The sequence below is a fragment of the Clarias gariepinus genome, chromosome 27 (genome assembly GCF_024256425.1).
Source record: "Clarias gariepinus isolate MV-2021 ecotype Netherlands chromosome 27, CGAR_prim_01v2, whole genome shotgun sequence".
In the NCBI taxonomy this organism is placed as follows: domain Eukaryota; kingdom Metazoa; phylum Chordata; class Actinopteri; order Siluriformes; family Clariidae; genus Clarias; species Clarias gariepinus.
Genome location: NC_071126.1, coordinates 17791616 through 17818317, shown reverse-complemented (window position 1 = coordinate 17818317; position 26702 = coordinate 17791616). Strand labels below are relative to the sequence as shown.

The 26702-nt window shown below is 41.4% G+C and overlaps 1 protein-coding gene across 10 annotated transcripts in view; it reads right to left on the bottom strand.

The window, feature by feature from the left end:
• The window catches only part of afdna (afadin, adherens junction formation factor a), a 123407-nt gene that overhangs the window by 23492 nt on the left and 73213 nt on the right, over positions 1-26702 (bottom strand). For 7 of the 10 annotated variants that reach the window (XM_053489334.1, XM_053489336.1, XM_053489327.1 and 4 more), the window contains 12 exons: positions 26230-26435; positions 23721-23741; positions 21412-21557; positions 20295-20389; positions 19113-19378; positions 18446-18589; positions 18037-18235; positions 17624-17727; positions 14842-14922; positions 1854-1919; positions 1674-1747; positions 220-338 (listed from right to left, as the gene is read on the bottom strand). In XM_053489334.1, the coding sequence (XP_053345309.1) occupies positions 220-338; positions 1674-1747; positions 1854-1919; positions 14842-14922; positions 17624-17727; positions 18037-18235; positions 18446-18589; positions 19113-19378; positions 20295-20389; positions 21412-21557; positions 23721-23741; positions 26230-26435 (1521 nt within the window). The remainder of the gene's footprint in view (positions 1-219; positions 339-1673; positions 1748-1853; positions 1920-14841; positions 14923-17623; positions 17728-18036; positions 18236-18445; positions 18590-19112; positions 19379-20294; positions 20390-21411; positions 21558-23720; positions 23742-26229; positions 26436-26702) is intronic. The other 3 variants (XM_053489335.1, XM_053489329.1, XM_053489337.1) reach the window with 1 other exon arrangement.

Here is a 26702-nt window from a genome sequence, read left to right as displayed (position 1 = left end):
AGTAAAAACCCTTTTTTTGGCTAAGTTTTAAACAAGTATCAATATACAACTATGCTATTTACCAAGAATTGGTACGATGTGATACATTAATATGAGATGCCTATCTGTATATAAACTCTCTATAGAATCTGATTAAAGTCATCATTTCATCAGATTATTCTCTACACGTAAACACGCTCAGCAGTACTGTACATCTCTCACAGTGGAGCTCCCTCTTACCCCGTTGCATCATGGGAGACGGCTGGTTGAGCAGGGTGGCCAGGCCGTGGTAAATAGCGCCCTGTCTGGCCACCTCCAGAGTCACCACCGAGCCTGTTCGGGTCATCAGCTCCGCCGCCCTGACGGACACAAAAACGCAGCTCTATTAATTACAACGAGAAATTCAAAGGCAACGACGACGAGCCCACTTTAAAAAAAAAATAAAAAATTTCACTTCACTTCTGGCTAGATGTCAACTTTCTCAAAGCGAGAGATGAAACCGCGCTGGCGTCAAGTGTCACATTCCTCGGATTTATGACTTTAAATGCAATTACGAAAGCGTAAACACCATCTGCTTTTAATCTGACAGGAATCCTCCACTTCAGTGGAAAGTTCAACGACCTAAACGTGGATGTTGTTGCTTTTGACAAGACAAAGTAAGAGCAAGAACTGACAGACCAATGAGCGTTTTACTAAAAAAAAAAAAAAAACAGTAATTTTTAAAGTTGAAATGTGCCGGTCTTTGAAGAAATAAAAAGCGAACAACAAAGCTGAAGCTGAAGGGCTGACACATCAGGACGAGGAAAGGTCAAATTCAGGTCAAGAGTACATTAACAAACCGTACGTGGGTGTATAAACATATAGAGACCCTATTTTATACAACTGAAATATTCCTTCTGCTGAATTCTCGATTCTGATTGGTCAGGAGGTCTTTGGTTTCTATAATGAAAAGTAAACATTAACGCAACGCACCTGATCTAATACGTTATATCGTATCCATAGCAACAGCTTACCGTACATGGGTTTTCATAGTAGACGTTCATGTTTATTATTTAAGGAAGCAGTCTCCAGTGCTTTGTAATACTTAGAGGTTAAACTACAACTTTCCTGTCATCTTCAGGATCGAGTCGTTTACACTTTGCGGTTTCTCAATAATATGAATTTAATATTACTTGAATTTACTTTCTGGGACTAAACTGCTTCATGATATTCCCATAATATTAACTCTAAACTCGTGAAAAAAGTACGACGTGTCATTCTTCAACAAACAACAATCACTGTCAGGTGTATATTATTTGGTGTAAACTCTATGAGAAGAAATAACTCCCTCGCACCCGTCTTTACTTTCATCTCCTGGGTCTCTGGCTGATTAACGAGATCTGATCAGGTCGCGTTTCACACGTGGGTTATTCTCCAACTGAACACATCTGATCAGATCGGCGTCAACGAAAACAGTTGAACTAGAATGATTTCAATGTAAACGAACCTTCTGCTGTGGTGTAACAGGAATAAAAGACTCCGGGATGTGCTCAAACAGCAAAACATCAGGTGTCTTCATAGCACCACACGTTATTAAGTTGATTATTTTCCTATAACTCCGAGCCCCTGAGTGTTTTACTCCTGACTTATCCATCAGACAGACAGGATATTACAGGCTTAGCTTCAGGAATTCGACTAAAAGGTTATGAAAATACCTCTCCTGAGAAAGTCCGACCAGACTTCTCCCGTCCACGCTGAGCAGCTGATCTCCAGCAGCCAGACGGCCGTCCTGTAATACACACACACATGTTCTCAAAGTGTTATTTTATGTACATGACCTAAGCCCGTCAATGTCTGAGCACTGAAGCTCATGTTTTGTATATTTATGTCCTCACCATGTCCGCAGCTCCTCCTTTGACGACAGACTTGATGTAAATCCCAAGTTTCTCCTGTCCAGCACCCTGTTAACACACCCACACACACACACACACACACACACACACACACACACACACACACACACGCTATTAAAAACCTAGAAATTCCCCCTTTATTCCCATCTTCATAATGGATTCCAGTGTGACACGCTACACACACACACGCTACACACACACACACACACACACACACACACACACACACACCCTAACTGTAGGAAAGGCACCAGGATGACAACGAGAGCCTGCATTATTCGGGGAGGAAAAAATGTAGCTGTGAATGAGATCAATTTTCACCAGATGAAAGCCAGCATTGTGGAACAGTCATGAAGATTAACCACTTAAAGAAAAAGAAAAAAATCCCCATAAAAGGCTGTAATTATTCAGCTGGGTTCAGAGATCACCGCTCCACCAGAGCTGTGCATTCAGACTTCACAGCGTTACACTATTCTTCTTTTCCTAACACATCCGCGTCTCGCACAACGACCTCCTTGAGACCTTTTATTCGGCGCAGATGACGGAATTTCCTGCCTTTAAAAAAAAAAAAAAAAAAAAGGGAAAAAAGCAGCAGAGCAACATCACGTCTCAGAGCCTTACTCTTACAAGGCTCTACTTTGCTTTCTTCGACTCGCTTTTGTTATGTCTGTTATCCCTAAAGCCTGGATTTGTCCTCCTGACAAGACGCCACGTGAAATCCCCCGCGCGCTGCCAAAAGCAGAACCCATTAAAAACTAAGCGTCATCTGCTACCCTGTGCTGGACTGTGGCTCTCTCTAACCGGTTCACACCTGAACAAACACGGCTCCGGCGACATACTGTAAACTGTGCTTTTTTTTTTTTTTTTTTTAACTTCGTGTTTTGATCTGAGTTTCAGAGTGTGTGCCAGTGTCAATAGTTTTAATTTAGCACTATTTTTTTAAAATACACTCTACACAAATGCAATCCTTAAATTCCCCCCTGGGAATAAATTAAATTTTTTATTTATTTATTTTTTTAATGGAATTTAATACTCTGTCACGAATATACACCATGTTATACAATAACACAGTCGAGAACTCTCATTAGCTCTCTTCTACTTGGCTTTACCAAGTAGACCTTTTGTACACTCACAGAGGAAAAGATTTATATAAAAAACATTATATATATATATATAAAAATATATATACAGTGCTGTACAAAAGTCTAAGGCACTATATCACATATGTTTATCATGTCTGCATAATTATGTACAAAATATTTCCATATATAACTGAAACATTCATAAATAAATAACATTACAGGAAAATATATGCATGGCGGTAAAGAAAAAAAATATAGAGTATAAGACAGACCAGTTTTCTGATGAAAAAAAAAAACCTCTAACTCCTGGGATCTGCATAATAATAGAAAGAAGCGAGTGTGACAAAGTTACTAGAAGAACTCATATTCTCCAGCAAGCTCAGTAAAACCTAACAGCTGTTTGTTGACATTCGATTAAAAGCGAATTAACCGAGAATGTTTGTTTTGCTTCACATTTCTCTGTAGCTCAGATATTCGTTAACTTGAACACCACAAGATGGCGCACTTGCAGCTTAGACAAGTAAACGCAATTAAATAATTTAACAAGCCTCGTTTCAAAAACCAGAGCAGAATTTAAGCTGTGATTTTATCGAATGGTCTCACAGGACTAATTTGTTGACTGATCTCTTAATATCTTTAATAATTAATCCAGTATTCAGTTAAGCAACAAAGGTGTGTGAAATCTTCACCATGAGTAACGGCTTGTTTCCTGAAATAACAGCGCTGAAGTGAATTTTAACGCGCTGGAGTCTTTATCCGATCTACTTCTTAACAGGGAGTGTATTTGTGTGACGACGAAAGAAGTACAACTTCGACAGACAGACATGTACGTGGGCTTCAACCTGAAATAATAATATCATCACTGATTATATTAAAGATCATAAGATCATTTTTCAGTTTCTATAAACTTTTCAACCATCAACAACAGGTACTGCAACTCGTTCAATTCAAGTTTATTAGAAAGAAATGCAATCAAGGGATAAAATCAGCAGATATTATATATTTAATCATCATTTCTATTAATATATCTTATTTTATAATTTAAATTTATAACGTCGTAAAAATGTCCTGATATTCACTTATTAACAAGCCGCAATGTTTCCTTTCACACTTTGACGTCGCTGCACTTGTGCGCAAAGTTTCACTCTTTCATAAAAAAACAAACAAACAAACAAACAAACAAAAAACAGCACCAGAAGCACTTTTTAAAACACTTTTTTCGCACTACTACAGGTACAACAGCTTCCACGGCACTGGAACTCGTTTTATACAGTAGATGAATTAATGGCCATCGAGTGAGAAACTGCTGTGTATTGTTTCAGCGAGCACGCTCCAGTACTGCGCGGGATACCGCAGCGCGGCCGATCTTATTAGGACGTGAAGGAAGCAGGCGAGGCGCGGACCGTGGGACGAGACGGAAACCGAATCCGCCTGGGAACGGCTCGCGATTTCCCTCGAATAAAGACCACCGAGACATCTGCCCACCCACAGCACCGGCCATCGCAGGAAACCACACTGCCTTCTGACTTTCACCGCCTTATTTTTTTCCAACGTACAGAATATACGATTCTCTAGAAATTGAGCCAGGAAAAAAAAAAAAAAAAGACTGATTCCCACAATGGTGTTTGAGGCTGGGTACTCGGACGACCGAGGCCGTTTCCACACCACATGCATTTGGGAGCGATGATTAAATCAAAGGAGGCAAAAAAGAAGAAAAAAAAAAAAACACGCAAATTCCCATCATGCCAGACCAGAGGAAATGTAAAAATGAAAACTGTTAGTGAGAGAAAAGAGAGAGTTTACAAGATACGAGAGGCGAGTAAAAAGTACCAGTACCTTCCGATGTGATGTGATGTGATACGTTGTTCTGGGTCTGGATGCTTAACATCTACACAATCTACACAATATCACAGGCTCCGTCTGACGTCAGGCAGTTTTTTTTTTAACACAAGGGGGCATTTCAGATGTCCAGAGGGATTGGACATAAAGACAGAAAGGATCGAAAGGCCCACTGTTTATGCGCTTCCAGGCAGAATGTGAGCACTGAAACCAAGCATGCGCGCACACACACAGACACACACACACACTCGTAGAGAAAGGCTGCTAATGGCACAACATCACGATTCCATGTCAATGGCTAAGAAACCAGCCATTCAGCTCGAAGCTTTCGTGCGCGGGTAGACACCCGACACCCGCGCTCCTGCTAAGGTGTTCACACACACTAACGGATGAAGAGCTGAAGGTCATATGCAAGGACAGGTTTCCCCAAAATGCCACGGAGAAAGGAGAAAAAGCCACATTGTGAGAAAGTCTACGGCAAGTGGGCTTAAAAAAAAAAAAAAAAAAAAAAAGAGATGGCATTTGCTCCACCACCTGTTCTATAGGTTATTGTTTCTATGGTAACTCCCAGGGACTGTGGACATCCAAAAACAAACCAGGTATAATTGTAGAAACTCTGCAAAGACATTCTATACATTTTTTAAGCGCTAACAGAAGGAGTCTCCAGTGTCAGCGCTTTGTAGCAGAAAGTTTTCCGACATGGGAAACCCTTCAGGATAGATTAGTGTACACTTTCTCGTTGTTCTGTAACACGACACGCTGGGTGTATGAGTTTTTTTATTTTTTTTTTATTGTGGCATTAACTTTAAGAAAACGCAAGAAAAAGAAACGAAGGTAGAAGAGGGAAAAAATGGAGAGAAGAAAAGATCGACTGAGTGAGAGGAAGGAAGAAAGAGAAAGCAAGAAAGACAAAAAAAGATAAAGTATAAAAATAAATAAAAATAAAGTGAGAGAAAGAGAGTGAGAGTGAAAGAAGGAAGAAGACAGAGTAAGCAAGAGAGGAAAAAGAGAAAGGAGGTGAGAGAAAGAATAGGGAGCACAACAGAAAGAATGAGAGAGAAAAAAGAAAAAGAGAAAAAAAAAAAGAGAGTAAGGCCTTGTTCACACGGGCGTTAAGTTTTTGGATAAACGAACGTGCTCTGAACGTCCTAGACGTTTATGTTGCGTTTTGTAGTGGCGATCGATTGACTTCTACACTGGCGTTCGTTTGTCTCTGTCTAACCTCAGCCTGCAGCCCAGATTGTAGTTTGTGTGTTAACCTGTGGGGGCAGTGTGTCGGGAACTGGATATGAAAGCGCGCCGCTACTGGGTTCACTCTCTGACTGCACAACGTCGGATTAAAGGAAGTTTTTTTCGTGGTATATGAAGAAATGCGAAAATTTCCACGTAAGTTTTTCAACAAATATTTTTTTTATTTTGCCTTTTCCACATTTCCCTATGTATAGCATGTAGGATCATGGGATATATCCGGTCCTCCGAAGCGTAAAATTAGCGCGAAGAAAACGAACTAGAAGCGGTTTCCTTGCGTTCGTTGGGTTTTGAACGCCAAGAAAAAGCTGCATGCAACGTTTTTTTAATGCCGTATAAACGCGCAGCCGGACAAACGCACGTCACCAAAGCCCGTGTGAACACACTCATTGACTCCTACGTGTAGAAAACACTCGCCGCTTGATCCGCGTTCACCAGACGCTACGAACGCAAGAAAAACGCTCGATTTTAACGCCAGTGTGAACAAGGCCTAAAAGAAGAAAAGGAAGACAGCAATCACAAATGATAGGGAAAGAAAGAAGGAAGAAAACCCTAACCCCAGAAGAAAAAGAAAGAAAGAAAGAAAGAGGAAGACAAAGAAAGGGAGGGAAATAATGGGAGGGAAAGCAAAATAGAGTCAGAAAGAAAGAGAGGAAAAAAGGGAAAAGGTAAAATGAGAAAATAAGAGAAAAAGAGAATTTGACAGAAAGAAAGAGGAAGAAAGCAAGAGAAAAAGAAAAAATAGAAAGAGAAAAAAAGAAGAAAAGAAAGACGGAATGAAAAAGCAAGAAAGAAGTTAGAGAAAGGAAAAAAAAAAAGAGTAAACCTTTAATTACAAGGTAAGTGATATCAGGAGCGCATGGAAGTTCCATATTAAATGTACGTCTAAACAGATTAAATAAATGGACAATCAGTAAACAATGTGCTGTAGTAGAAGAGGAATAAAACACTTCACAACATGCTGTTATGGAAAAATAACAGGCTACTGTAACTCTGTTTAAATCACAACACTCTGAATTGGATTTTTTCCTCCCAAAACCGCACATTGTCAAGTGTTTAATTCCTTCCTTCTGGTTATTATCTGGTCCATTAGTTGTCGTTTTTTTTCCCGCACCAACAATAACCTTCCATTTTACAAAATTAATTCCAAGGTCCACTGAAATTTGTAGTAAAAGTCAGCCGAGTAACCTGCTTCAGCGATCTGAGGAGGCCTCCGGAGAACAGGAGGGTCATGGGTAATTAGCGAGAGGCTAAAAAAGAGCAGTTTAGCCTGAGTTGGGAGCAGGTCAAGTCTAGCCAGGTGGTTTCAAATCGCGGCTTAAAATCTACGGCTTGAATTTACTGGAGGCGGCGCTCCATCGAAGTCACAACATCTCTCAATCAACCTTAAACGCTCTGGAGTCTGCAAAGCTTCTAATACAGGTTTCTCTTCGGCTTATAAAGCAGCCATGGTGGGCCAGGTCCTCGCTGTGGGGCGCGACAAGATGGCAGACGAGTGAGTTTCCTCGAGCGAGTTTCTATATGAGAAAATAAGCTCGAGATGAAGAACTCGCACATTTGGTCCAAATCCATGTTTCAAACTGCTGATTATAAACGTCTGCAGAGAGACAATTACAGAGCGCGTGACCCTAATGCACGCTGTGGCATGCCCGAGTGTGGACGCGAACACACATGGATTGAGTTAAGCTTTTATAAATATAGTCTTTAACCTAAGTAGGACCTACAGGTGAAAAAGCTCTGACTTGGCGTGCTATTTAGATTTATCAGTGATAGAGATTTTTTTTTTTAACCCCTTAACAAGTGCTCGAGTGAGGCGTCAAGTAAAGTAGAGCGTTTGTGTAGATGAGTAAACCTTCTACAGACAATCGCCTCATATGTCGTCCAACCATAACCTCAACTTCAGCTCATGTGCAATCGAGAACGGTGGGTAACTGGTGGTTTGGGATGAACTGGAACTGGAGTCGCCTTGTCACCCCAAACATCAGTGACTCACGAATCTCAAGAATGCTCTTGCAGTAGAATGCTCAAACATTTATTGCAGGCCTTCCCAAGAGACTGGGGCAAATACACTAATTAGCCATAGGATCATAACCACCTACTTAATAAAGATACTGTGTGTTCTGACTTCTTTCTCTCGAAAGCAGCATTAACCTTGTCAGCAATTTGTGCTACAATAGCTCTTGTATCAGATCAGTATCAGATCAGTTTACATGGCCCAGCCGCCGCTCCTCACATGCATCAGTGGGGCTTGGCCGCCCATGACCCTGTTATCAGTTCACCGTTTTTTTTTTTTCTTTATTGGAATGGTTTTCTACTTTTGGTATGTCCTTATCAGTGCGGACCAGGAACATCCCACAAGAGCTGTAGTTTTGGGAGTTGCTCTGATCCAGACATCACAATTTGGCCCTGGTCAAACTCGATCAAATCCTTATGCTTGCCTATTTTTTCTGCTTCCAACACATCAACGTCAGGGACAAAAGGTTCACTTGCTGCCTAATATATCGCACTCACTTCCAGGCTCAATTGTAATAAGATATTTTAACTGTAGCTACTGTGACACGGGCGAAAAGGTGATGGGTGATGGATGGTTCGGGGAAACTCCAGAACTGCAGCTCTTGTGGGATATTTCTGGTCTGCAGTGGTCAGGACATACCAAAGGGATGTAGTCTGATCCAATAGAAGACCTACAGTAACAAACTGCTGAAAAGTTTACTGCTGATTCAGTTAGAGAAAGTGTCAATGTGTGTTCCTCTGGGTTCTACATTCAGGCTTCCCTTCACCTTACAAATATCTGCAGATGGTGCAGTGTTAAGTATTCCATGTGTCCAGTGTTGGATTCTGGGATACACCCCAGATCCAGTGCCATCCTGATCGAGAAAGAGAAACATTCACAGGCTTCCTATTCATTATGCTTCAATTGGTCTCTGCCTTGTACACAAGCATCATGTTCCTGGGTATTGGCTTGTCTGTCCCATCATGAAGGAAGCTTATCGAGTCCAAGGCTTTTCACTACTGCATATGAGTCAGGCATTTCTCACCCGCTTGACCCGAAAGCATTGGCAGATCTACAGTACATAATGCGACAGCTCACTAGTTATTAGCAACAGAACCATCTCACAGCCTGAACACCTCACACATATCTGCTGCCTGGTTTCCATGAATACTGCAGAATCCATGGCATGTGTATCACTCTTTTTCAAACAGCCCAGGCTAAACAATTACAGCGAATTCAGAGAATCGAGACTCCTCCCTGACACTTCCTGGCTGAGGAAGAACTCTCCAACCTGTCGCAGGAAATTAAAAGCTGATGTTGGCTCCTGTTCTGTTCCATCCATTGCTCAGAGGCGCTGTTTTCCATCTGCCTCGAGACACATCGACTTCCTGTTTGGGATTGATTCTGATTTAACCCTGCGATCCTTAGGGACTTACATAGTTCAACAGTGGTCTGTGTATCTCTCTGTCTCTCTGTTTAAGAGCTCAGTATGTCTACTGCTCCTAGAGTCCTCTCTGAATAGACTCATCAGTTATCTCCCTTTGAAATCCACCGACGTACTGTTTGGAATGACACAAAAAATACCTGTTGAAGGATTCTTTCAGCTCTGGCTAGATCAGGAAGTGTGGACAGACGGTCTTTTTGGTGCTGCCTACATGGCAGGTGCTAAACATCATCACCAGAACAAGAAGCTTTCGGTAATGATCTGCTTGGCAGCCAGACGCATTCATCACACCTGCGAGGCTTTAATAATGGAGATTGTGGGCTGCAGGCTTGGGGTGAGAGAGGCCAAACAACGTCTGTCGAGCATCACAGGACTCGGAGAGCATGGTGGGGACATCCAGGCACCCATCTTTCCATTACAGCTAGAAACAAAAGCAAGGCAGGACATCATGTCCTTTATTTTTAAGTGAACGGTGTGAGAATGCTGCAACATTACCAGGGCTTTCATGATGCCACAGTTGATCAGGGTACACGATTAGATGATTAACTTACCTCTGACCTTGTCGGAATTCCAGGTAGTTAACTTGCTTTCTGTTTACCACTATGGTTATTCCAACATTTCCATGTATTTTGACTGAAGTCAGGAAGAGATGATGGCGTCTGGTGTATTTATTAGCACTTCCTGAAATATGTCGCCTCTAGCATTTGTTATTGTTGTGAAGATTATATTGTTTTGATCGCGATTGGACAAACCGGGAGCCTGGAACAAGCAAACTTTGTGAACAACAAGCAGGTCCAACAAGCAGAAGAAGAGGTAGATGCAGGTATCTTCTCCAGGTTCTCCACTTGGTGGCGCAATGTTCTCGCTGCTGTAAGTACAGTATAGTACAAACTACTTATTCCGAACGCCGCACTACACACACCAGCTGATGGATAGGACATGACAGATCGCCAAGCATGGTTTGTGACAGCATTAAACAATCTAAGAAAAAAGTATTTGTCTCAATGTCGTCTTACTAAACAGGTCTCATCATGGCTAAGCATTTCGATTGCTAGCAAGGCTCAAACAGCATCTATTAAAGCCAGGGCAAGACATCTCTATTTAAAAATGTGCATGTCTAAACTACTTAACAGTACAGCACATCTCGGCCGTGTGGAGTCAAACGGGGAATGCGTGCAATGTCAAAAATGTGACCTTGACAGGCAGGAGGTTTGGAAATCAAAGTGCTGTCGAGTTTGAGGCGCTGCATCTAACAGCTGGTTAAAAGATCCCGAGTCCACGGACAGAAACCCAATCCTGAAGACGAGAGCCACTAATTACAGCTGTGTGTTTAACCGAACAGGACACCCATCTGCGATCGAATTCCACTCGGGTGAATCACCGTGTCGAGCGACGCACATGCAGCGAGCATCTGGACCGAGGCTTGGCGATCGCACCGATCTCGTGACTCGGGTTTAAGTAAAGGCAGTCCAGGTGCTCGTGCGGCCTCTAGTCTCTCGTCTTTCTTTTTTTTCCTTCTCGAGGAAGTGCAGAAATCTGCAGCGAAGCCATATCCTGCTATTGTTAGTGCGGTGTACAAAAGAGGACAGGAGACGGAGAAACCTAGCGAGAGGGACGTCATGGCGCTATTGTGCTCTTTGTACAAACAAACAAAAAAAGGGGGTTCGCATGAGGTGGAGGTGTGGATCGAGTGGGAAAAGATTCCCAAAGGAGGACTTCTGGTAGATGGTCCAATCAACGTGTATGGATGAGATCATGGACACGTCCCGGGGTCCTCACAGAAGTGTGTGTGTGTGTGTGTGGTTGCAGGATTTCCCTTTTCTGCTTCTTAAAATGGTCCCATAGGAGCCATTATGTTTCTCACTCACTCACACACACACACCCCTATATGTTATATAGGAATGTCACGCTGTTGGGCTGCAGTTTTCTGTGTGTGTGTGTGTGTGTGTGTGTGTGTGTGTGAGTGAGAGACTTTAAGACGGCACATGCAGCATGATGGAAAAGAAACTACCACATGAATCATAATTTACACAAAAACAAAACTAAGTGCAAAAGTTTGTACCCCCCCCCCCCCAAATGGTTTCTTTAACGAGAAACTAAAAATAAAGTTTTTTTTAATGCTTTGTTTATAAAAATTCTACAAAATAAATACTTGTCAATTTTAATATTTATACAGAGTTTATAGCAAAAGTTAGCACTCCCTATGGCATGAAGTATCTTTAAATGAAAAATATTGTGTGTGTGTGGTTTGTGCGGCAAAATGAAAACGTAAAATATAATTCAAACGAACAAACGACGCTCAGGTACATTGCAGTGTGTATAACATCTAAGTGATTTAGCACAGCTCTGTCAAATTCTTGAATCTGATTGGTCAAAAGGTGGTGACCAATTCGCAAATCGGAGGTTCGGGTTAACACCCTCGTTCGGACGCGTTATGGTTTCTATGGAAACAGCTCACTCACAGGGACGTACGTACAGGTAACAAGACGAGCTGCACTTTCTTTATCTAAGCTTTTATTTATTTATAAAACACTTTCTTGTTCATACAGTAACAGGTACAACATCGCTGCTAGGAGGAACTAACCTGTCTCATGGACGTACTGTACTGTACCACGACATCAGATGCAACTACGAATGAATAAAAAGTGCTCGCTGGCAGGAAGCGTGGCTACCTATTACGCCAGGGTGGTAGAAGCTAAATTTGTTGCGTTCTTTTAATTCGTCGTGGGGTGTACAAACTTTCAAACCACAATGTACGATGAATCTAAAAACAAAAGACCGACGACCCAATGAAATACTCAGAGAGCCACAAGAGGAAACAACCTCCAGCTGTTGATTAAACTCGTGTCACTTGGAACCTCTGTGCTAGCGTTTCCCTCACCGGCTACAAAACATCTGCCAGCGTTTCCTTACTTAAAAACACACACACATACACATACACACACACACACACACACACACACACACACACACACACGCCAACTCAAGCAGTGCCTTACCGACTGGTCTTTCCTCCCGACCACAGAGAACCACATGCTGCTACAGTCACTCCGCTCAGGTCGTGAGAAGAAGCCGAGTGCGCAAACGCACACACTCGCGCACGAACACACACGGGCTTCTCCGAGAGCAACAACACCTTCCCAGGTGAGGCTGGATACGATCCGAGAAAACCGTCCGAGCTCTGCTGCTACATGCTCGAGTCAGAAATCGGTTCCCAAAGAAGCAAATCCACAGATTAACCGGGAGCGCAACAATCTCTCGAGTCGGAGTGAACCGTCTGTGCTGCTCCACACACACACACACACACACCGGGACAAACCTATCATTTTCCCTGGATCCACCTCTGCTCACTTCTCGTTTCCACTCCCTCCCCTGTTTCCTCTCTCTCTCTCTCTCTCTCTCTCTCACTCCCTCTGCGTTCACGTTTCAAAATACAAGTTATAAAAGAACACTACATGCCAGCCTCTAACTTTTCACTTGCTTTTTTAAAAATAATTAATTGTACAGTTCTCGCATGCTCTGAGCTGCCTTTTCCCGCCACATCTGGAGTCGAGCCGTTCCTCCACACTCACAGTTTACAACTTAAAGATAATCCATCTAAAGCAACCTGGTGCATGTTTTTAAACTAAACTCTCCTGAAACATGTTTAAAATTGCGTAAAAACCAACGTTTGAGTTGTTTATTTAATGTTTTCGTTCGATAAAATAACGTCACGTTAAACGTTTAAGTCTCCAGCGTTGGAGGTGAAGCTGTATCTATGGTTTCTGGTCTGCTTAGAAATCGAACTGCGTTTCTTGCTCGTCTCATCGACTTTGAATAAAATTATAATGAGTGACTTCACGTCTACGGACAGAGAACGAATAGAATGGAAGTTTGCAGCTGCAAGTGACAAGAGGAACAAAGCTGCTTTACAGAACAAACGTTCCGTAACATCCAAACGTAAACATAAGATATTTTCTTTAATGCGTAAAAATGGTATTTTTTTTTTTAAGTTGTAAAAAAATGTCTTAATATTTAAAACATGCAGCTGCTAACAGTCCTGACCCCACCTAAACCGACATATTTTTTCATCCAGACTTTCCTGTATGTTTAATGTAACTTGAGGAACAGTTCTCCAGGCTTCCTGAAGAACTTTTTATTTCTCTTTACATATTTTCAGGCCCTGTACCTGAGCAGTTTCAGAGGAATGGTTCTTGGTTGTTAAGGCAGGCCGGTGATTAGTGTACTTGTGATGCTAAATGGTTGGACCAGACGAGAGGGGAAATGAGGTCGCTGCTGAGGTCGTTATGTAAAAAATCTATTTTTTTAAAGTCTAATATAAAGATGTTTACAGCACACACTTGCTTCCACAACATTACATCCATCGATAGATCAACAAAAATGAGGTTCTGCATGATTAAGTTCATGTTGCTGCTGTATAATTGAAACAACACTAAAAAGCATGCGCAGTTAAAGGGGGAAAAAAAAACCCAAACAAAACCAAACAAAAAAAATCAACACCCGGGAGGTCAAAGGTCGTGGCTGAGTGCTGATTTTGTTTCCCTCTCCCTTCATTACAGTTCATCCCTCATGCTATCTACAGCTATGAGTTTCCACACATTATGCAAATGTCGCTCATGCAAAGTCTGGGACAAAGACGTGTGTGTTTGTGTCCTCGTTCGTTTGCATTTTATTCATCTTTCATCACTCTGATCTCCTTTTTTTTTTTAAACAAACAAACAGTTATATTAATTACAAATGTAACTTTTTTAAAAACGACTTTGATCTCAACCTCAGTGTTGTACTCTGACTCGGGAGCCTTTCAGGGGGGGACAGAGTTTCACCTCGTAAAGACAAACACACTGAAAGTAGACTAAACACATGACACACACACACACGTAAACGGGTAAAGTGGAACAAATGGACACTCTGGAGCTCCGCCCCTCCCTAACCTCACAGATGAAGCAATACTCCACTGGCTCGCTAGTTTCTAATGTTTGTTGTGTAAACAATTACTCGGGAATAGATACGGGTGCTGCTGTAAGGGCCAGAAACTCCTGCTTCCAAGGAACACTTCAGGGTCGTAGCATATAGAATATGATTTGCACAATATTAGCCTACGGTCTAATAGTTTATAAAAGTTTATACTTTATTACAGGTCTATGAGCAGCTGTTAAAAGATCTGCAACTAGATACTCCTAACTTGACTCTCTGTCACCACTTATTGGCAGGACCCACAGCTTTGGAACAACTTTTTTAAACCTCCGCCATCTGCCCCCAAAAAAACATCTTAACCATTAAAGTCATTTAAAACTTTAACTATCAGATAATATTTACTCCAGTTCTCGAACTACCCCTTGCACCATTGATGAGACGTCTGCTTACCTTGGCGGCGACGATGCTGAGGCCCATGCCGTTGTGCTTCTTCAACGTCACCGTCACGATTTCAGGTTCCTTCCTCATTGGCTAAGAAAAAGAAGAAAGAGCAAGTCAGGGCTGAAAAAGACTGGAGCTGGACGCGAGTTGCCCTGGGTCTCAGGCGCTGTTTTGTGGATGGTTCTGCACCAGACTGGGTGAGCTGAGGAAGAAGAGGAAGAGGAGGGAGGGAGAGGAGGAGGAGGAGGAGAAGGAGGAGGCAGGGCGAGGCGCAGAGCGGCGGTCGTTCCTCAGAGCGAGGCCCTGACCACAAGGAGAAACGGCGGCTGCTGGAGCCGAAGCAAGAATGAAAGCCACAAGCGTCAGCGCAATAGAGCGCCAAGCTCGCGTTCACATGGCCGAAAGAGAAAGAGCGAGCAAGCAAGAGAGAGGGAGAGAGAGAGAGAGAGAGAGAGTCTGGTTTCCCACAAGCTCTCTTCCAAAAACCTCACTGCTCACAGACCAGCAGCAGATACACCTACACCGCTTCTGAAAGAACATTTCTTGGCTCTTAATTCTGATGGTAGTACAACGATTTTAGCAGCAAGGTCAAGTGAAAGTCTCTGGACGCTTCCAGGACATAGAGTGTGTTCACACACACATGCATAATCTACACCCGGGCTCTGTAACCCTGTTAAACAATTTAACTCCGCTTAATTTTTCACACAAGTGTTGAAATCCAGTTCTTTTTAGAATCCTGATGAAATCTGATCAACACAAGGACATTCGGTCCTATGATGTCCACGCTTAATTTCTAATTAAAGAAGGAGTCTCCAAACAATGTATCGCTCCGTAACAAATATAAAGTCGTAACATTACAAAGAAATTACATTTTAGCAAGTGAAAATATCTTGAATATGGTTATGGGTAGTTATCTACATATTTTTTTTTTAAATAAGAAACAAACAACAAACCAAATAGAAAATCAGATTTTACTAAAATTTTAAGCAAATAAAATTCTTGTTGTATTGGTACGGAATTCCGCTAATTTTTAGAAATATATGTCTTGGGGGTAAAAAAAATCTCTGCTAGTTTTTCTTAAATATTTACGAACATTGGACTAGAAATAATCTTAATAATTTTATTAGGTTTGTTGAATTCTTATTTTAAAAAAGGTAACTAAAATCTATAACTTAAAATTTTTTTAATCTCTAACTTTAAAACTTCAAATTTTTGTATATTTGACTAGAAATAAGATCAATGCTATATTAGCTTTTTTGGAGTTTTAATTTCAAAAAGTGTAGCTAACTATAATCTATAACTTAAAACTTATACTAAAATTTAAACCTTTTAAGTCACTATTTGACTAGGAATAAGTTTTAGTTTATATAAGATTTGCTGTAATACTTTAAGAAGGTATAAATAACTAAAATCTTTAAAAAGTCTGACTTAAAAGCTTAAAACGTTAGTAACATTTGACTAGGAATAAGCTTAAAAACTTTATATTAGATATGTTGCAATCTTATTTTAAGAAAGTGTAGAGTTATCTATAACCTAAAATTTATTATTTAGATCTATAACTTAAAAGCTTAACATTGTACTATATTTGACTAGAAATGAGCTTAAATTTATATATTAGGTTTGTTGTAATCGTGTTTTATGAAAGTATGACCTATAACCATCAGGTCATAACCTATAACTTTAAATTTATTATTTAGATCTATAACTTTAGGCTTGATTCACGAATATTTCTCTTTTTTTTGGAGGATCGGTACACAATTGTTGCGTAAGAAGAAGAAAACCCTAAGGTACTGTAACATAATCAGCCTCGAGGCTGAACACTAGCTCCACTTGGTGTCATACTGGATCATGTAATGCTGATTATTTTCCTATAAAGACACACCTCGTCAGTGTTGTCTGACCAAATTAATTACACCTACTGTACACTAGCAGAAAAACTCATCTTTGCTTGTTGAAGAAGTCTGAGGGCTCATCAGCAAGCGGCTGTAATCTGATTCGGTGTAATCAGGTTATTTTATATAGTCCATGTAAACACATCGTCACTGACTGATTACCATTAAAAAAAAAATCAGTCTGGTTCGTGCACATTTGTCTAGAAATAAAGTATTGTATTACGTGATTTTGCTGTGTGTGTGTGTGTGTGTGTGTGTGTGTGTGTATGTGTGTGTTTATGCAAGCAGGAAACGAGGAAAATCCCTACGCAACTGGTCCTGCGAGAGCTGCTGGCGTTTCACGCAGCGCCCTGATAAAAGCCGTGGAGCTCCACCGCAGCCTGAATGAGATCGTTAAGGAGTCGCATGAGACGCGGGGGCGGGTCTGTCTGGCGCGTCGCCAGGCAGTGTAATCAGAGGCTGAAAGCTGGCTCCTACACAAGCGCGGTCTGGAGCCGGGAGAGGCCCGGCCCTTTGCGTTTGGGCACGGTGCAATGCAAAAAAAAAAAAAAGGGCAATTACAGGGGAAGCGGTGCAACTCAGGGGGCTTTTGTGTGATCGGGGTGAGCAGAAAGCTATCATTTACAGCGCGCGGGTCAGTAATTAGGTGTAGCGGTGGGAGCGGTGTTGACTGTAATCTAATGCACTGTGGTAGGTCTGAGGCGCGTCCACGAAAACCAGGACGTAGCTGTATCGCGGATAAACAAAGAAAAACAAATCAGATCTACTATCTAATCACGGATGTGTAGCGAGGACGGAGACGACTTACAGGACAGAACAAAGCACTCGGTGTCTCAGATAGTTAAAAGTGTGTCACGTTGCTATCAGCGTGTGTGCGTGAGTCGTGTCACGTGACCTACCATGTCGGAGGTGTCCGCGGAGAAGTGGCTGTCGCAGTCCGCTCCCTCGAAGTAGACGGTCCAGGTTCCGGGTGAGCGAGGATGCGGGATCAGACGACAAAAACCTGGAAGAGTCCAAAAGTCAGCACACACCCTTAATACACACACACACACATGCGCAAATCCTGGAGATCTCTCTCTCATTCTCTTTCTGTCTCACACACACTCACACACACACACACACACACACACACACACACACACACACTATCATGCAGCTCTCACGCCTTATCTCTGTTTGTTTATCATCCGGGACAAACAGTCCCTTAACCAACCGCATTCCGCAGGCCACACGTCAGCACTAAGCAAACATCCCCAACGCCGCTTCCCTTCACCGCGCTCTGACCGTGAGCGCGGCGTGACTACTTCCGTACCTCTCTGACACAGCGGATCCAGGAACTCCTGGAAGCCGCTGGGAATGTTGCGGACCACGTCGCAGGAGTAGCCGTCCTCCGGCAGCAGGAACGGGAGCTGTAGGTCAGGGTCCTCCTCCAGCTGGACCTCACGGCCGTCGCTGCGGGCCAGCTCGTCCGCCGTGTTCTCCGCCACCGCCACCACGTGATCGATCAGCTCCTGCAGGACCACACAGTTAATGAGCAGGAGGGAGAACCGGGAGAACATACCATCCCCATGGATCACACATGCACGCGCACACACCCATTGAGCACACGCACACACATCCATCAATCTTCTGACATAATTTCATGGTAATATACATGTAGTGCGAGAGGGACAGAGAGATGAAGACAGAAATAGAGAGAGGTGGACGGGCGTGTCACTCACAGGGGGGATGTAGGGCTCGTCCGGGGCGCAGTGGTAGTTACTCATCAGCGCGTTGAGCTGCAGAGAGTTGAGCTTGAAGCAGGTGTTGTTGATGTTCTGGACGTCCTGCATGGAGTACTTGTCCATGGTGAGGAGCGTCGTCGCCTAGCAACAGAAGACAGAAGACGCATCAACACAACTCTACATTCTGTACAATTACACAAAAACCTGTACATCCGTTATCACGTCACGTCACTGCCTCAGTCAAAAAACAAAAGGGCGTCATTAAAAAAATAATAATCCAGGAGATCTTCACACAAATCTGGCACAAAGTCTCGGTCAGGGTCGTGTTATAAAAACAAGTTCAAGCCTCCTGCGTGAACAATAGGCTCCATGTTAACACCATCTCTGAGTGTGTGTGTGTGTGTGTGTAAATAACAAGAAGTCTGCTTTTAAAGAAAATCTGTCCCAGACATTTGATTTTACCGCGACCTTATCCAGTCTCCAAATCTGAACCCGTTCATTTTTACGAAGAAAATTCTGTAAATAATCCAGAGAAGTAGGAGGACATCTCGGTTTCGCTACAGACTGGGAGAGGACATGTGTGGAAAGACACGTGTATATGTGTGTGTGTGTGTGTGTGTGTGTGTGTGTGTGTGTGTGTGTGTGTGTGTGTGTGTGTATGTACCTGCACTATGCGGCTGAGGTGGCAGTCTGCGGCGAGCTCCAGGCCCTGTTTCTCCGCCCAGGCCTCGATGTGGCTGAGCTGTTGGCGCAGGATGGCGCCCCAGTAGTGCGAGCACAGACCCGAGTCCGACTCGGTCACCAGCTTGTTGAACAGCCACATGTTGATGAAGTGGAAGAGCTGAGAGAACAGCTGGATGGTGAGGGCGGCGTTGACGCGGCAACGGCGCAGCAGCGACATGGCGCCCGTCAGCGTGTGCAGCACGTCCTCTGTGGGACAGGGAACAGCGAGACACTCCGTCAGGACACACGGCGAATACGGCTATCTTAAAGTTTAGAGTGTCTTAGAGGACACGTGAACATGAAGTCCCCCCCCCTCCCCCCCACACACACACACTGTATACGCACAAAGCTATAAAGAGGCAAGCACATGATCCTAGTAATTACAGTTTTACAGTATTTAATAAAGTTTAAATCTTTTTGATATAAAAAGTTTTCTGCTTTTACTTTTATGCTACAAATTTTTTTTTTTTTTTAAAAACAATCAGATAAAAATGTGGAATTTTGAAACATTTAAACATAACATCAGAACAATAAAAAAAACAATAAATATTTAAAAAGTCTATTAAAAGATAGATTTTTTTTCTTTATATTTCTCAAAGAAATTCTTCTAATTAAAAAACATGAAAAGTACAAATAAATCCAAAGTTTATGGAGCCAGGAGTAAAAACAAATGCTATAATAACCTCAGGGGGAAAAAGAAGTTTGTGTGTGTGTGTTTTTTTTTTAAAGAAATTATAATAATACTTAAAAAAAAAAAAATCCACAGAAAAAAATCAATATGATATACCTCCATTCTAACTAATCTAAATCTAATTAAAAATAAATCAGAAACTTCATTCATTTAAACTTAAACAAATAAATAAAATGATTAAATAAATTATACACTGCTTTTGCTTAGGAAAAAAAAACATCTGCATTCTAATTGCCTCAAATTTATTTATTTTTAATTACTTTTAATTATTTATCAGTTGGGTTATTAGGAAACGAATAGGTGTGACCTGGATGCGATTTGATTAAAATCATAATTTATGACAGTTAAAACAGTAATTTGCAGAGAGGCTAACCATAAGCTGTGTGTGTGTGTGTGTGTGTGTGTGTGTGTGTGCGCGTGCGCGTGTCTCACCAATTTTGGGTCTCTGTGGATTCTGTTCCTCAGGATCATCGAGGAACGCAGGCATGTAGTTATTCAGATCTGACTGCAGGCAGTGAACCAGGTACCTGAAGGGAAGAGTTAAATAAATTATTATAAACAAAATTTAACTAAAGGAAAATCTCATACTTTAAAACATTTAGCTATAAAATTTCATTAGTTCTTTTTCACAAGGACAAAAAAGAATGAAACCATATTTTAATATCACTTGCTGAGTTTGTGGCGATAATATGAGATGCAGAGCAAACATTAAAGTTGGCACAATAAGTGGGCGGGGTTAGTGATGTAACAACTTTATGCAAATGATACGCAAATTGAAAGAGCTCGTTATGTGGTGCAAATAACTGGAGTGTCTAAATAACTGCAGCGTCTGAGTATAACCCAGAGAGAGAAAGAGAGAGAGAGAGAGAGAGACAGATAAAGAGTGAGAGAGAGAAATAAAGAGATAGATTGAGAGAGAGATAAAGAGAGTGTGAGAGAGAGAGAGAGAGAAAGTGAGAGAGAGTGATATAAAGATAGAGTGAGAGTAAGAGAGAGATAAAGAGATAGAGTGAGAGAGACTGAGACATAGAGAGTGAGAGAGAGAGTGAGTGTGAGAATGAGACAAGCATTTAGGAAATTTAAAAAAAAGAATAAAAGTTTTCCTGTCTCTGGAAGTTCGCGCTCAGCACCGCTCTGTCCTGCAGCTTCACAAGTCAAATTCCTATCTGAAATTTTTCCCCCCTCACGATCCCAGCACACACAGATGGTCTGCTCTGGCCCGTCATCCTACTCTTTCACACTTCATGGTAGCACGAGTGTGTGTGTGTGTGTGTGTGTGTGTGTGGTTAGAGGGAACCTGACGCTGATCTGCGGGGTGTCTAGACGAGCGCTGTCTGAACAAATTTCACCTACTGTTAGAACAGCCATAATATTTACACACACGAAGGCCAGAAATGTGCCGTTTAAAATTCCATTTTCAGTTTAGGGATCTCCATAACATGTGCTGCTGGTTTCCAAGAAAATAGATCTGAAGAAATACATCCTGTATCAACAATTCCACCATTTTATAAAAAAAAAAAAAAGATAATAATCCCCCTGAAACACTCACTTGAAGGCCATCTGGACGAGATGCGCAAGGACGTCCTGGGCGTCCAGCGTGATCCGGCTCAGGTCTTTGTCCTGCTTGATGAAGTTGAGCAGCTCCGAGGCGTTAGCCATCCAGAAGGCCAGGGCGCCGGCGATGTTTTTCTGCTTCTGTAAGAGACATGGAGCGTTAGAGACGGCTCGAGAACAAACTGACCGGGGCCAGGGACGGGGTTCTCAAAGCCACAAGAAGCAGCAGCAGTCCCAGGACAGACTCGAGCCCCTGTCTGACCCACCCTCGCTCCCCAACAACCAGACACCGCTGCCCAGGCGGAGAACAGCCCTGTGACTAGCTTGGTATAACCTTCCCGCTGTGGCCATTGTGCACCACTAGGGGTCAGTACAACTGAGAATGGTTTAGTTTTGTTTTTTCCCACTGCACCACAGGACCTTCGCCTACAGAAGACTCTAATGGTCATGAAGGCTCAAGACAAATGTACTGATGCTACTTAGATAAAGACAACCAACATTCACAGAAAGTAAGACTAGAGCGCCCCCTGCTGAAGACGCTCAATAGTTAACATAAATTTTATAAAATAACATGAAAAAAATGTAGAAAAAAATTATTTATCGAACTTTTAATGAAGTGAAATGCTTTTTTGTTTTCCCTCCAACATAAGCCATAGGATTTAAAAAGTGTTATATTCTTCATTTATCTCAATCTCGTGTGATTTGAAGCTGATTAATTGATGTTGAAATTGGCGAACCAACTTTTTCCACAACCATTTTTCCATGGTTTATCCATAAATACCACATTTCTTGTATAAATACTGCTGGGAACTATTTACAAATACTTTTCTTCAGATCTGTTGGATTTTGTACTTTTTTAGTGGTCAATCAATTAAAAATATTAATCTAGTTAATCACAGTCATAGCCTGCGATTAATCGCAATAAAAAAAAAAAAATCTGATTTACTTGTTATGAACGTGCAATGTCAGAATAAAGAAATGCATCACAAACTGGTTGGAAGGAAACAGATCTTGTGGTTTTATGATATCTCAAACATCAACATTTAACAAATGTTAAATCAAAATCACTCGAATGGAACCTGGTAGTATGAGAGTGTGGCAACCTTACCCAAATCCTAAGATCTGAAAATTAACAACCTAGAACTTTAACCATCAGAGCCACCACTGCCACATGCCGCCCCTTGAAAGTAGCACGAGCGCACAACTATGTTTTTGTACTTTTTTTGTGCTGTCTATCAATTAAAAATTTTAATCTAGTTAATCACCGTCATAGTCTGCGATTAATCGCAATTTTAAAAAAAAAATTCCATCTAGAGGCTTTTTATAATAAAAAATACACGGAGATGTGCCGTTATCACACACATCTGGGTAACTGCGCTGCGATCATGGGAGGCTATAAGGGTCAAACTTGGTCCTATGATTAATTTGCATAAAAAAATTTTCGTTAATACTGTCCGCCCTAGCCGTTTTCATTTGTGTTTTCATTTTCTCATCCGTAGCTAGCTAGAATTTTTAATCTAGCTAATATAATCAACATCTTGTTGAACCTTAACCTTATCGCACCAAAATAATGAAATGCCATTCCCGACCTGGACCTAGAGCCCTGAAGTACTGGTTCCTGTGCAGTGGGAAAAACTCGCTGAGACTCTTAACAGAGCAGTGTCTGGTTGCTATGGAGATAAACCATCCCCAGTACATAGTAAGGGATACACATGGCCCAGAGACACACGCTTTTGCTGAACTGGAGCCGTGTGTATACCACACACACACACATACACACAGGTTTTCCCCCTGACGGCGACAGCTGCCCCCCCTTCTGGTTTCAGCCACAGAGTGCATTCAGAAGAATGAGAACATTAACCACAGATAACAAAACCAAAAAAAAAAAAAAAAATTAATTAATAAAAACAAACAAACAAAGCAAAAGAACACGGGCTCGTCTCGCATCCACACTGAAGTGCAGGAAGCAGAAGTAACATGGAGATGCCAGAATTAAAATGCTGCCACAGTCAGAGGTCAGAGTTTTAATTGGAGTTTTAGTATCACATGGTCCAGGGTGGAGCTGAATGAAGGGTTACGCTTGGGTTTAATATCATTATTGTTGGGGTCATTATTTTTTGTATTATTTTTTTTTTTAGTGTCCAGCTGCTGAAGGAGGGATTATTTGGAGGGGCAAAGGCATAAAGACTAAAGCCAAGCTAACTGAGGAGGGAGGGAGATGAGGAGAGGGAGAGAGAGAGAGAGAGAGACAGAGAGAGACAGACAGAGAGATAGACAGCTCTCCCTGGCAGTACAGTCTCCTACCTGGTCACCTTCAGGAATCTCCTGCAGAGAGAGGAGGAACAGTGGGAAGAGGGGGAACAAACATCCGACAGGACAGAGAGAGAGACTGTCAACAACGACCATGGCATGGACAGACATATCACAGGTATGTAAACACACACACACACACACACACACAAAACAAATGTACACACCTTTCCTGACACAAGTCAAGTTGATGCAAGGTCTGTCTGTTTCGATCACATTTCTTCAGTGGTAAATTGTTAAAGACCTTTATTATTATTTTTTTTTGTTTAATTTTATCAGGACCATTTGCATAACTGACGTAGATTAGTTTAAAACATTGTTATTGTTGCCATTTGTCAATCATTTTATGAGGGGATTTAACGTAACAGTTATGGAAGGAGTCATAATTAGAGCTTTGTACAGTTAGAGGTAAAGTTACCTCAAAGTTTAAGGGTTAAAGTACTGACTTTACACCTTTCAGCTTACAACTTAAGATAGTGAGTTTTCAAAATTACACTATTGAGTTTTCACTACTGAGTTTACGAATTAATCTACTGCGTTAAAGCCACCGTAAGTTTACAAATTAAGCTACTATGTTATCGAATTAAGCTACTGAGTTTATAAAATTAAGCTACTGAGTTTATGAATTAAGCTACTGAGTTTATAAATTAAGCTACTGAGTTTATGAATTAAGCTACCGAGTTTATGAATTAAGCTACTGAGTTTATGAATTAAGCTACTGAGTTTATAAATTAAGCTACTGAGTTTATGAATTAAGCTACTGAGTTTATAAATTAAGCTACTGAGTTTATGAATTAAGCTACCGAGTTTATGAATTAAGCTACTGAGTTTATGAATTAAGCTACCGAGTTTATGAATTAAGGTACCAAGTTGGCAAATTACACTATTAAGTTCATACAGTACTACTAAGTTTACAAATGAATTAGAAGCCACTGAATTTCGGAATTAAGATACTTAGTTTACACTACTGATTCACAAATGACTCTACTGAGCTTACATTAAGTTTTACAAATTAATCTACCAGGATTTATGAATTAACATACTAAGATAAAAATTACACTAGTAAGTTCACAAATAAATCAACACCATTTAAGCCAGTGAATTTTGGAATTAAGCTACAGAGTTTACACATAAGTTTACGCTACTGAGCTTATAAAATAAGATACTAAGTTTACACTACCGAGTTCACAAAATTAATCTACTGAAATTATGAAATAAGCTATTTTGTGAATAAAAAGTTCACAAATTTCGCTAATGAGTTTACACTATTGAGTTTACAAATGATTCGGCTAAGTTTACACTGAGTTTACACTACAAACTTTACAAATCAGGCTACTGGGTTTACATGACTTAGTTTACAAACAAATTTTTAGGTTTACACTACTGAGTTTACAAATTAATATACTGAGTTTGTAAATTTAGGTTTCAAGTTTAAATCTACCAAGTTTATGAACTAAGCTGCTAAGTTTACACTACTGAGTTTATAATTTAAATTACTGAGTACACAAATTTATCTACACAGTTTTCGCTGACTGATTATTATATATAATAATGATTCTTATTATTATTCTATATTCTTATTAATTTTTTTCCAGAAATTTCCCACAAATATAATTCAGTCAACATTGGAACAGTAAGTCAGACCACATCTACTGGACAGGCCCACATGATTCAGTCTGAAGCTGCTTGCTAGTGTGAGTGCAGCATTAACCTTTATGGTGACGAATCAGTCTTAGACTTTGGTGCGAGTCATAAAACGTGGCCTTCTTTATTAGAAGGTGCCCAGTGTGAGTGTGTGTTCAGTCTCTACACATTCTGGCCACACGGACCTGCTGGGTATTTGAACGATCTTAATTTTTATCCGTTCACTTTTGTCACACAGCAGAGCGGGCCACCTACGACTCTGGCAGCTAAATGGCGGCGTAAATAAACCCGCAGTGGCTGTTCCGTTCATCTGGCGCATGATCACAAGCTGTGTGAGGCCGTGTGAAGTTTAAACACAGGGAACGAGAAAACACACGGACAACACTGACACACACACACACACACACACGCAGAAACAAATAGTGAACAGCACTGTCACGTACATAAGGGCGATGATTTGATTTGGGGACAGCGTCCATGCCTTAAACGCTACGCCTACAAGAGCTGCTACGATCAACTACAGCGATTTACACATCACGATCAGTGGAGACTATTCATGCTACTAGGCTAATGCTGCTAACCGATCATTAGCTTTGTCAGTTTAGCATCATCACACACTCTCAAACAGACTTGCACACAGGATAGGGGGGTGTGGCCTGTGGTTTAAAGGTTTAAAGAAAGTATTGCAAGTAGAAGTGACCTGTAAGTCATGTCGTGTACTCATAAAGGAAACGTATGTGCGATAATGCTAAACTGACGTGTTAGCTACATTAATCATGACTACTATCCACGTTGACGGTAGTGGGACACGTTTTTACCGTTTATGGATGGAGAAAACTGGACTGTCGTGAGAACTCACCTGGATCACTCCTTCCATCATGCTCACCATCTTGTTGACGATGGCGATGACCTTGTGCGTCCGCTCCGACGCGCTAATGTCGGGTCTGTAGTGGCTGGACAGGACGTAGCGACACGTCATGTACAGCACGTAGGTGGGGGACAGCTTAAAGTGCACGGTGGAGCTGTTGGTGTAGTTAATGATGGCCGACAGGAAAGCATCTTCAGCTGATAGGAAGAATGAGATTGAGATGATCCTTAAAAATGTACGTGGCATGATTTATTAAACTTTTTGAAACTCTTGGAACCTCTTTTTGCTTATGGGTTAAATAATACACCCAATTAGACACTTTTAGTGACACTAAAGATAAACAATAAAAAAACATGCAGGCGTATAAAAAAAAAAAAGGTTTACGGAACAAGGTATTGCCGGAGATTAAGATTGGCAAATTTATGTAAAGTGCATAAAAAATTATGTGCATGATTTGTCCGCAA